At 46.3% G+C, this 12,110-nt stretch overlaps 1 protein-coding gene across 1 annotated transcript in view; it reads left to right on the top strand.

The window, feature by feature from the left end:
* Positions 1-8,419, top strand: part of RtcB (RtcB RNA ligase) — a 29,850-nt gene extending 21,431 nt beyond the window's left edge. The window contains exon 11 of the mRNA XM_084577966.1: positions 7,523-8,419. Within this exon, the coding sequence (XP_084434092.1) occupies positions 7,523-7,861 (339 nt within the window). The 3' untranslated portion in view covers positions 7,862-8,419. The remainder of the gene's footprint in view (positions 1-7,522) is intronic.
* The last annotated feature ends 3,691 nt before the right edge of the window (positions 8,420-12,110 follow it).

Raw genomic sequence — 12,110 nt, 5'->3', positions numbered from 1 at the left:
CAAGGGGAACTTCTCGTGATTTTCTCTCTTGGAATAACTTTGTGCACAAGAAGCCAGGTTGGGTGTGCCGCCTTGAGTATCTGCAGGCAGCGCTTACGCCGTAAAACCATGTGACAAAGTGAATGCAGAGTCTGCTTGTTCCACAGTGGATTATAGTTGTTGATTGCAGTTTCTTCCTGCGACACGGTGTATCTTAATACTTCTTTATGGCATAATTTCAACATGACTGATGTTAGAAATTCGCGCTAGAAACAGTTTCTTTGGTTTCAGTGAATGATTTAGACCAGGGTTTCAACTTTTTTCCCTCAAGGAACCGCGACAGCCTCCAATATGTACCAAAAACGACATCGGGCAATGTTGATACAGTAAAAGCTCGTTAATCCGGATCTCAAGGGACCGGAAAAAATGTCCGAGTTAACCGAATTCCGGATTATCGAATGGATCATGAAAATAACAAGAAAAATGTACGGCGCATAAACATACCTTTATTGCATGAAAAACTGCGTTATTTTTGTTTGCCTAGTCGCCGGAATTTGCGCGAGAACGATTTTCTTCAACCCCATCAGGTGGTGGTGCGCACGCTCACTGTCGCGACACTCAAATTCTTCTAGTACAGCGAGGGCCTCCGCGGCCTCCTGCACGGTGCGACGTCGCGACGGCGGGTCGCGATCGTCTTCATCGGAATGATTTTCGTCCCCGTCGAGCACTTCCGATAATATGTCATCGTCAGTCGTAGGCCAGCAACGGCAGCATCATCGTCTATTGCTACGTAGTCGGCAAGCTGGACACCACTAGGTAGGAGAAATTCAAAGCGCCTGTCATCCACCTCTTCGTTGTCCATATTTTCAGTGGGCTCCGGGGTATCCTCAACGTCACAGTCATCAGGGCGGACAAACCCGCCTGTGCCTGAAGGAGTTGGCTATGACCTCGGCCGGCGTGTTGTTCCAAACTTGCACTAAAATGTGAATTGCACTGAGGAGGTTTAGGTCACATTCTCGCCCTGCCTCCTTGCACAGCAGCATCCGTTCTAGCACATGCTTCCTGTATCTGCATTTTACGTGCTGAATTACGCCCACACAGAAGCTCGGTACTCTTCCAGTCAGCAACGCGGCGTTCATCCACCGCTGCCTTTTCCCCACACGTTTCTAAAGACTAGTCCGTGCCTTTCTTTGAAGCGGGCGAACCATCCTTCAGACGCACTGAAAGATTCTATGTTCATTTTCTGTGCGTACCTGTCAGCTTGCTGACAGATCAGCGGGCCACTCAAAGGAAGCTGTCCGTCACGCATATCTGTAATCCACCGTAGCAGTGCTTCTTCCAGTTTCGGGTGCGCAGCCGTCCTTAGCCCTTTTCTCTTCCCGGGGAATTTGCCGCTGTCAAACGCTTCGAAAATTTTTTCTTTGTTTTTCACGTAGTTGCTTAGCGTGCTTCTCTTGACGCCATACTTTTTCATTACCTCTTGCCGAGAAATGCCTTCGTTCAGCTCCTTCAATATCTTTACTTTTCTTTCTAAATCATTTGCTGGCTGCTGTGGTCGTTTCGCTGGGGTGGCGGTCGCCATCACTATGAAGAACGACGGCGATGGCACAACGCACAAGCACAGTCGACGAACGCAACGTGCACCCACAACACAAAGAATGAAGCAGCGTAGGGCACTGTATCGTAGGCGTAGCACACGTGGCGTTGAGCAGCTGAACAAACCGTCCCGTCGTCCTTGCAGCTTTCAGTAGATGCTGGATGGTCCGGCGGCCCAAAGCTCCAAACCCATGCATCGGGTGGTGGCTGGCGCCACCTAGCCACTGCTCGCTCATTCACTATCATCATCGTCATTCTCGAGCTCCTCATGCAGCTTTTGTTCGGTTTCGGTTTCTCCAACTCTCCTGCAGTCTCCTGCCATGCCGTCGGTTACGGCAAGGAGTGTGTGCCTCCGAATCGCCGAGTATCGCGCGGCTCACTGGAAGTTGCGATAGCCTTCGGGAGTTGTCCGAGTTAAGGGGGACACCCCTCTTAAAACTTTTTTCCTTATTTATGGGTGGATCTGACTGAAACTTGCACCATTAATGTACTTTTGCATGCTGATTCCAAATATCTGATTAGTTTTCTTGTAGATGAAATAGCTTTCAAAATAATCCCTAATTCATGTTCTTCGTTTGGAGGTGAGTTAATTACTAAACACTTTATGGCATGAGGAGAATAGCCCTGCCAGAGTGATCTAGAAGGATCATAGAGTGCCGCTAGTCATGAATTAACGTGGTAGAAGAATTTGAACCAAAGTTACAATAAGTCAAACTTTTATGAATAAAAGCCCAGGTTGGCACCTAAGATTGATAATTAATTCGGTAAATGTTGCCGCATAATAACTGTACATATTTTTGTCCTACGGCACTGTCGAAGGTTTTCTCTTTCTAACAAGACAAGAATGAGAGCTATAGCACAAATAGACTAAGAGATATCTCTCCTCCAAAATTGCAGCACCCTCAAAATTGCAGTTTTGAGAAAACGAGGAAAAACACTTCACAGCATGTAGGTGTAAATTATGTCAATGATTGATATGTCAACAAGATCAGAAACAGGTGGAAAGTGATCTGAAGCGAAAATTAATGGCCTATGCCAATTTGAGCCAAAGTTACGCAATAGGAAACGCTTGAAAGGAAAATTCCATTTGGGTACCGAAGACAACATAACCTTCTCAGCAAATTTTCTTTTGTCGTCACTGCATTTACCTTGGTTTCATGAGACTCGCAGGATTCCCTTTCTAGAAAAAAAAATTTTTAAAGCAATAGCAAGAACAGGACCAGAGATATTGATCTTTAAAAAATGCAACACTACCAAAATTGGGGGATTGTCGGAAGCACTCAAGCCTCACGGCATTTAATCAGGAAGGGCAACCCCAAAGACCTCATGCTATTAAAATGCACCAGGAGCATAGTCGGGGTGCATGCTGTCGCGGTGTTTTCTTTTTTCTGTTTTAGCAACGCCAAGCGAAGCCGCCCGCTTCTTTGCAGAACGTACGCTACGGTGCAAGTCCTTTTCTTCAGCTCTCCTGGACCCAGTTGCTGTCACATTTGTACTGCATTCTAGCAGAATTGCTGCTGCTGTATGCTTGCAGCCGGCATTGAAGCGCAGCACAGCTTCTGCTGTGGCTGCTTCCACAGCAAACAGTGATGAGTGCCGCTCTTTGTGGATCAAGGTCCAGATGACCGAGTGGAAGCTTTCGTTCGAGTTCTGGGTCTTCCCCCGAATGCACCTCTGCAGCAGGCTCTTCTCTGATAAACGACTATAAACAGGCAAAAGAGCATCAGCCACATCTCTTGGCAGACTGTAATTGTGCTTTGGTGCAGGCTCCTCTTTTGCCTTTGCAGCGTTGTGGCGGCACCATGACTTCTCACCGGTAGGACACAAACTGTGTTTGGGGCAGTCATCAGTAGATGTGATGTGGTAATATGTCGCCATCACAGCTCGCTGCATGGCATCCACATCACCTACATTTGATCGAAGCGCTCGGCCATAATATATTGCCAGCTTGTCAACTAGATCAGCTGTCAGCCTTCCTCTGCCGCCAAGACTTTGCTTCCCTGCACCCTTGTGTCTCTGCAAGAGGTTGCGCAAAGCTGCTCCCATACGCTTGTGCACGTGATTTATGCAGTCCTCTTTGACTATTTCAATGTAGCCATAGATTGCAGCATCTTTAAGAGCACTGAACGTGCGACTGTCCCCATCGCATAGCATGGTTGTGTAGCGCATGTTGTGGCGCTGCAGAGATCTTTCAAACAGAATTTTGCCAGCCTCTACTTCCATTTGACCAGCCTTGGAGTTGGTGTTTTTTTGGCACTGGTGGCGTGATTTCCAAAGTTCGTAGCCGTCAGTGTTTGGCTTGGGACCAATTTCGCAGCCCAGACAAAAGTTTGACAACACCACATAATCAAGCACGTAACCAGTGAAGAGTTCCACCACGGCACCGACGCCTATATGTGATGAGTGTCCGCGCGTCATCCATGTGCCGTCGTAGCACACGGCAATGTTCCCCCTATGCCCAAAACACAAGTCATCGTAGACCTTCGCCACTGCCTGCGCGGCTTGTGCCATAGCGGTCGTGGCGGCTCGGGTAGCAGCGGGTTGCAGTGTGTTCTTCAGATGCCGTTGAAACGTCTTGTTGTGCATCCCGCGCCGCGACAACCCCATCGCCGAAAAGATATCGTTCATTGCTGTCTGGCCGTTACCGGTCGACAGCATTGCTCGACTAGCCAGAATATTCAGCTCAAAAGGATTGCACCTTTTCTCGCCGTCAACCCTCCGCGAGTTCCACTCGGCCGCAATCTCACCGCAGTTGTCGCACAGCACGATCAGTTTTACGGCGAGGCCATAGCTCCGGTCGCTGGTAATTAAACGCACGCATCCACGACACGTTTTGCACCGCACGGCATCCAGAAGGATATTCACAATGCTGAGGTCAATTACCGCATAGGAGGCTGTTCCGTCCGCATCTGACTCTGCGGACGCACCACTTGCATCGGCGAACAGCGCGGTCTTTCGTGCCGTCGCCGGCGTCGATACCAGTCTATCAAGCGTAGCCTGCTCACGGGCACTCACTTGAGTTATGTCACTGTTAGTGACAGGCGCGGTATCAATACGTACACGACTGCAGTCGGCACGAAGAACGGCGCCGTTGTCCAGCGGAATCGGAGAAGCGTCGCCGCCCGCAACGTGATCGTCACACAATCCCGCAGCACTGGCACTTGCTTCTTGCACAGTATGCAACGAAGTCGCATTCTTAACGCGTTTCTTTGGTTGCTTTCGCCCGAACTTGTGCAAAGAGCGGTACTTCTTCGCGCCTGGCATGACTCTCGCGTTGCACTAGCGTGGTCGGCAGAAAGACAAAATGGCGTCACTGGGAGTCCGCATTTCAGGGCTAGCTTGCCGGAACCAACCAAACGACGCCATTTTGATCACGTGCCTTAACCGGCCAATAGTAGCGCGCGCTGCATGCTATCTTTTTGTTTGTTTTTTATGGGGAAGGCGGAGCGCACAGGGTTGCTTTCCGAAAGAAAAAATAAGCCGAAAACGCGCGCTTTCGAACGAGACCAAAATCGCCGCGGTGGAGCGCGTAGTTCTCATGCGCCGGGCGATCGAAATTGGGTGTCGTTTGTCCACAATTTAAAGGGCAGTGGGTGTGGTACTGCATTTTTTAATCGCTATAACTTCATAAATACGCGGGGTATAAGGATGAAAATTTGCGTGCAGATGCGGAATAGTGCGAGGAATACGAAAATGAAAAAATTAAAAATCCGATTTTCAGGCCGATTTTCGGTGCCAAAGAGCCGTGTCCCCCCTTAACCGGTGCGCGGCTAAATGCCTCTGAGCTAACGAGCATTTCACACCATTGAACTATACACAGTTTTGCCGGGACCGCGCCACGAGTCCGAGTTAACCGAATTTCCGAGTTAACGAGATCGGGATAAACGAGGTTTTACTGTATTGCTTGTGTTGTGCATGGATGTCATTTGGTTCAGTTTCATGAGTGTTTGTTTTCTTGCCTTTGGCAATCAACTTTTATTAAATGCCCATATCAAACTCATGCTCACAATTCTAAATTCTGAACAAGAACACAGTCACAAACAGTCACGAGGGTCCAGTGGGGGCTCGCGGGACCCAATTTGAGAACCTCGGATTTAAACACGCATATTACAAAGAGATTCCACAGATGGCTTTAGCTATATCAGTGAGGAAGTGTAGTAGTCATGAGAAGGGAAAGGTGTGAGGCGCCCGTCCTGTAACTGCGCTGGAGTCACACAACTAGACACTATCATATGCCCCCATTGCTTTCTAGTCTTTGAAAAATGAAAAAAAGAAAAAAGAAAAGAAAGAAAAAGAAAAAAATGTGGCACTTTGGACCACTAAAGTGCGATAAGGCGAAAGCCTTTGTTTGAAACTTCACCAATTCCTGGTTTTACTGCATCTGCTTCTATGGGCTGTGTGGTGTGACGTTCGAGGACGCACCAAATGAAAGGCCCCCCACGGACGCCTGATTCGGTATGACTAGATAGTGTAAGCTACCAGCCAACATATAAAACCCCGCTTTAATCAAGCGGTATGAGCAGACGGTCTAGGGATAACGCCAATGCAAGGGTCTTGGCAGGCTTATTCTTATATCATCCTCCCATATGAAAGGAGTCCAACATGCGACCTTTGCGGAGAAACTATCACAATTAATCACATTTTATATTCCTGTACAAAGCTAGAAGAACTAAGAAAGAAGCATTTTCCAATATTTTATTCAGAATATATTCCTCTTCACCCTAGCTTACTCATAGGAGAAAATGCTCTTGTTAATATATCATGCGTTTGTATGTTCTTAAAAGATGCCAACCTTCTTAACAAATTATGAGTTTTAATTACCATATTACCATCTGCTGCATGGACAGCAGATCTCATCATGTGTTTGGCGCATGATAGCCTTAGATGCTTATGCGCCATAAAACACAACACACAACAACATATGAAAGGAGATGCCCGAGTTGGCAGTGCCTGCCAAACGATAGTGCCCTGTGATTGGTCGAGACCTCTATGAGATCATCCCCGCCTCAGCCAATCAGAGCACCACAAAAGCGTGACACTTTTGCTGACGACACTGATGAGCCATTAAAGGCTTTTGCTTTACAAATATGTCGCCAAGTGTTGAGGCTGAGACAGCTCCAGTTAAATGAATTTTTTCTGAGCCCCTGCAGGCATTTTTATTTTTCTTGTTGGTAGTATTAAACCAAAAAAAAATGCCAAGGGTTCGACGCTGCTCAACCAAATATTGAGCGAAAGCATTAACTGCGGGTGACCGAGCGTTCTTCTCTTTTTCTTCCTCAGCCCACATATAAAGCCTCGCTGTAACCAACCCGTATGAACGTGCCTTAGTGGCCTATAGGGGTAACGTGAATGCCAGGGTCCTAGCAGGCTGATTCTGACATAGTCGTCCCGTGTGAAACGAGAGACCCAAGTTGGCAGCTCCTGCCAGCCCACATATAAAGCCCCGCTTTAACCAAGCCGTGTGAATGTGCCTGACGTCACGTATCACATAAGCACCAGCTGCGCCTCTAGCGCTTCACGCCGACCACTTTTGTGTCACGTAGGGTGTAACGTCACGCACTGCGCCATGGCTGCGACCGCGCTACGCCAACCGCTTGAGTTGGTAGCTCAGCTCTCACCCTAGTGTCACGTGGGTGCGGCCGCGCCACGTTGAAGGTGCGAAACCTAGAGTAGTATTGCTTTCGCAATAAAAGTTTATAAAGGTGTGGTGAAAAAGTTCAGCATTTCTGTGGTGCACATCCTGCAGCTAGCTGGCTATAGAGTAGAAGTTACACTCGGCAATGAGCAAAAATTAACACAGTGTAGGTGCCAGGAACATGGAGTTGGAGGTGAAGGACTAGGAAGTTCGCTGGTGCTGGGTTGTCATGGGATAGGGGCTACTTTGTTACCTTTAGCCCACAGCGAATTGTCTGATGGTGATGTAAGAATACTTCTTCCCGTGTTTCAGCTGAGTGGCCAACCTGTGCTTATTGGCGGCACAATGGGCACCTGCAGCTACGTCCTGACCGGCACGGAGCAGGGCATGGGCGAGACGTTTGGCACCACGTGCCATGGCGCCGGCCGCGCCCTCTCTCGGGCCAAGTCTCGGCGCAACCTGGACTACCAGGACGTGCTGGACAAGCTGAACGAGATGGGCATCTCGATCCGCGTGGCATCGCCCAAGCTGGTCATGGAGGAAGCACCAGAGTCCTACAAAAACGTGACTGACGTGGTGAACACCTGTCACGAGGCTGGCATCAGCCGCAAGTGCATCAAGCTCAGGCCCATCGCTGTCATCAAGGGATAAAGGAGACTGTTTGGGAATACTTTTGACGGATGGGAGAAGGGCTACAGAACGCACAATTCTCATCACTGGATTTGTTACAAAAACAAGTGCGCTTGCACGTGTGTGTGTGTGCGTGCGTGCGCTTGCCATTTTTTCTTTGACATTAAGGGCTGTGCCTACGAGCATCTGATGTGTCTTGAGACCAGCCTGGCTGGTGGCCATGAAACAAAATGTTGCTCACATTCCTCGAAGTATGTGCACAGGAAAAGTTAGTGGTCCGTTGCTGTGTGTGTTTTGTGTGGATGCCATTCTCAGTATGCAATGCTTAATGAGTGGTTGCTTAGTGTGGAAGCCCGTTTTTTCCCGGTTTGCATTTTATTACAGGCCAGCCGTTGCCAAAGGGCAGTAGGGGCAACTGTCCTGTGAAATTGGCGAGTGCTGCGGGCATCGTCAGGCAGTCTTGGTATGTTCGCTTCAAGAGTTATTTATTTGTCTCGCTCTGCACTTGCATGTGAATACATCACAGCAGCCGGCTGCTGTGGAACCGCTGTGAGGAAATAAAAGTGATTTTCCAGCGTGGTACAGTTTGCATGGTGTGTGTGTGGAGCCCTTGTAGGAGGGTGCTGGCATTTATATTTTCTTTGTGGAAAATTAGAAAACCTGTAGGTTCAAGTGGAGACATTCGAACCTTATTGCAGATCCTGGCAGCATAAGGTGTTAACACGGAATTTGCTCTGATATGCATGCATTCTATTCATATGCAAATCCTGAACACTGTCAAATCTCTATGGAGAAAGTTTAATGTCCACGCACACGGACACAGAGCGCTAATATACATGCAAAATCCTCTGTGCAGCCATTTGAAACCAACGCTAATGCAAAGATTTTTTAAAAGAAATGCCTGCACATTTTATGCTGTACAGTCGAGCTCAAAAGGGAATCACGGGAAATTCGATGCTTTAATATATAAAAAATGGATAAGCTTTTCTGTGAAGCAAGAATACACTGCACCCATGCTATACTTTGCGCCAGTTTCCTGTTGCAGTCAGAGGAAGGCTAAAGGGGCAGAGTGCTCGTAACTACATCATTCTGCCAAACTGTTCAGCTGTACGATGGTGCGCTCTAGACATGGCTGTCCCTGTGGTAACTTCATTTCGTTGCTGTACATGTCACTGAAGTAGGGGTGCCATCGTCTGAAGCCTACCAGTAGCATGTCTATTGTCATCAGAAAACAGTTTGAAAATATAATACTCCAACTGCACGTGTCAACATTTCTCAAATTCTTTAATCGGCATGTCACGAAACGTAAGATACCTGAAGAGCTGCACTCAAATTTTACACTGCTGAGAGCCTAACATTGAGTTATACTTTAAAAAAAGGCCTAATTTAAAAATCCTACTTCTAAAGACTGGAAACTTGGGTGAAAATTCAGAAGTGTAAACTCTGTGTAACACTGATCAAGCGCATATGAGCGGTCTGTCTTGCAGTGCGAGTTCTACTATTCTCTAGTAAATCATCATTGTAGTAGTATTCTTCACACAGGATTATTTGATTCAGGCTTCTGGTGTGTATGCATGTAATGTCGCTGCTTATTCTGATCCCTTAAAGCTGGTATTCTAACGTTAAGGCTGTTCTGATATAAAGGTTTGAATAATATTAGAAAAAATTACCAATGTATAAGTGTAGTCTTTCAGTGGTTAGAAGGAAACACTTTTAAGAACTGTGCAATATTGTTCGATTCAAACAAAAATGCTACCAGGCTGGTAGGCTGGCTTCACTGCGTAAAGGCGATGTAAAGTGGAAAATAACAGATTGCTACCCACAGGCACAGCACACATTCACTTTGCCACAGCATCATATGTCGACTCAAAAAATGGTGGTTCAATATACAGCGCTACTTTCTTATACTCGAGAATTTCAAGGAAGCCTGTGGATTTGCTACAGCTAATAATTTGAGATAGCCCGGTTCCATCTAATGGGAGAGCTTCGAAAATAATGTCCCTTACCTGGTCTGCAGCGTAATAACGTAGGTGGCAAACTCGGGGCTAACTCTGAACTGAAGGTCAATGAAGAAAAATGGTGGTTTGTGGGGTTTAACGTCCCAAATCGACTGGCTATGAGACACCGTAGTGGAGGACTCCGGGAATTTCGACCATCTGAGGTTCTTTAGCTTGCAACAACATCGCACAGCACACAGGTGCCTTGCTTTTCGCCTTCATCGAAACGCGGCCACCGAGGCTGGGATTCAATCCCGTATCTTTGGGAATAGTAGATGAGTGTCGTAAGCACTGCGTCACTCCAGCAGGGCCCCGGTTCTATCTCTCTGTATCTCTGGCATGGATTTTGTGAGTGCACATTTTACTTTCCTGTTGCTAGCAGGAATGCTTTAAAATTTCTAAAATGCGCTGCTATGTTTACATCACAATTTCTTGTGGCAGAAATCCATTCTGCTCGAAACTGCTTTTCCTGCTCCAATTGCAACATTGCTCCAAAACTGCTCCAAACTGGCTGCCTCGAGGTTCTGCCATCAAATTTAGCAGAACACAGGAACAAATCAATTTTTTTTAAGGGAAGAAAGCATGGAGCATATAATAAATATTTGTTCTCAAGTAAATTTAGTATGAACCACAGGCAATTGGTGGAGAGAGAAGTGACATCAGCAAGAGGAGCAGATAGCGCAAACTACTGTGAGCCATTAGGAAACTTGTCCGACTGAAAAAACTGCATGAGTTATTCTAACGGTTCTGCTGTGAAAATAAGACTTCACCATCGAGCCTCTTTATCAATGACAATCTTCTTAGGCCTACGGCAGACAAAATCATACTTGAAGCATTCTGCATAGGTGTCGATCACTAGGAAGCTTCTCAGGAGTGTTGGACAGCCATATAGGGCCTATACCAAGATGTTAAAAATGAGCCCCCACCTTGCTCACGCAAAGAATGATGAACTATTGCAGGAGGCAGTGAAGCAATAAAGCTGAAGAATGAAAAGATAACCCTTCGGTGCCATCTGACCAATAGTCGGAAATTTATCAGCACAGGCATAGGATCAAAAAGGATATGCATAAGATATAGAGAACGCAAATGTCGTGCCCATTAATCTGAACTCTAAATTAGTGGCACTGCTTGAGCGCATATAAGTGGTAATCTCAACATTTGAATGTACCATGTGAAAATAGGCAAATGCTTCATGTCAGAGTGTGTGAGTATTCAGTTAGGAAGTGTGCCAGCAAGTGTTCCGTTTGCTGCTAGTCTGTTCCAAGTTGTTTGTAAGGTCAGCCTGTGTTATATATATCTTTACATTCTTTGGCTGCTTGTTTTGTCACAGATGAGTGAGAAGTTGGAAAGGCATTGAACTGGTATAAAAGGGAATCAGATCAGAGATTTTGTATTTCAGAAAGAGAAATCTGCAATTATCAAAGGCGCTTCACCTTAGAAACTTGCTCCAAATCAAAATTCAAATGCTCCTAAATTCTCGTTTTGTTGCTCCGAAGCTGCTCCAAAATGCTCGAGCCTGCTTCCACCCCTGAATCAGTCAAAAGAAATGAAACTGAGGTCCTGGAACTAGAGTCGAGTTACAATGGGGAGAAGGTCTGGACAAAGTTTCCACTGCTTGGCATCTGTCTGAAAGTTTTAATTTTGCAGTCTTCGTATGCTCCTTGTAAAGTGAAAATTTCAAGCTACACCCACTGACTGCAATACCAGTGAGCTCTTGCCTAACGGCAGTCAAGCTACCATGCATTAGTGGCCCTCGTTTCCTATACTCATCTGGCTTTTAAGATGTAGTTTCTCAAATGTCAACAGAGGTAAGGTCACTAAGAAGACAATTCCCATAGATGAGGACACAATGACTGCAGCTGGAAATGGATATTTAGAGTTGTTCTTTTTCAGGTAAAACCTGATTTTGAGTGAATTTTGCACCCCAAATATGCTCCTGAAATATCGAGTAAAACTTGATTTTTTTCCCCGTCTGGAAAAAATTGTGCCAGCCTGAAGCGTAGCCCTAATTGTCATCATCTGATTAAAAAAGATCGAATAAGTTATTACAATTTCTAAATTTAACAAAAAATATGAATTTTGAAATTTTTCTGCAAACATGATTTTGCCCTAGTTTTAGCCCCCGAATCTGAAGAAATGTGAAATCCGAAAAGAAATGACCTTTTGGATATTGCAGCACAGTTTCGTCAAACTCTTGCTAGATTTCATTCTGTGAAGATATCTGTGAACCGCACACAGTCTCTAGTGGTACATGTGCGAGCACCAAGTTTTCA

The sequence above is a fragment of the Amblyomma maculatum genome, chromosome 9 (genome assembly GCF_055883805.1).
Source record: "Amblyomma maculatum isolate TAMU_Amacu chromosome 9, ASM5588380v1, whole genome shotgun sequence".
Taxonomy (NCBI): domain Eukaryota; kingdom Metazoa; phylum Arthropoda; class Arachnida; order Ixodida; family Ixodidae; genus Amblyomma; species Amblyomma maculatum.
The sequence above is the reverse complement of the archived record's forward strand: the minus strand, read 5'-3'. Positions and strand labels throughout refer to the sequence as shown.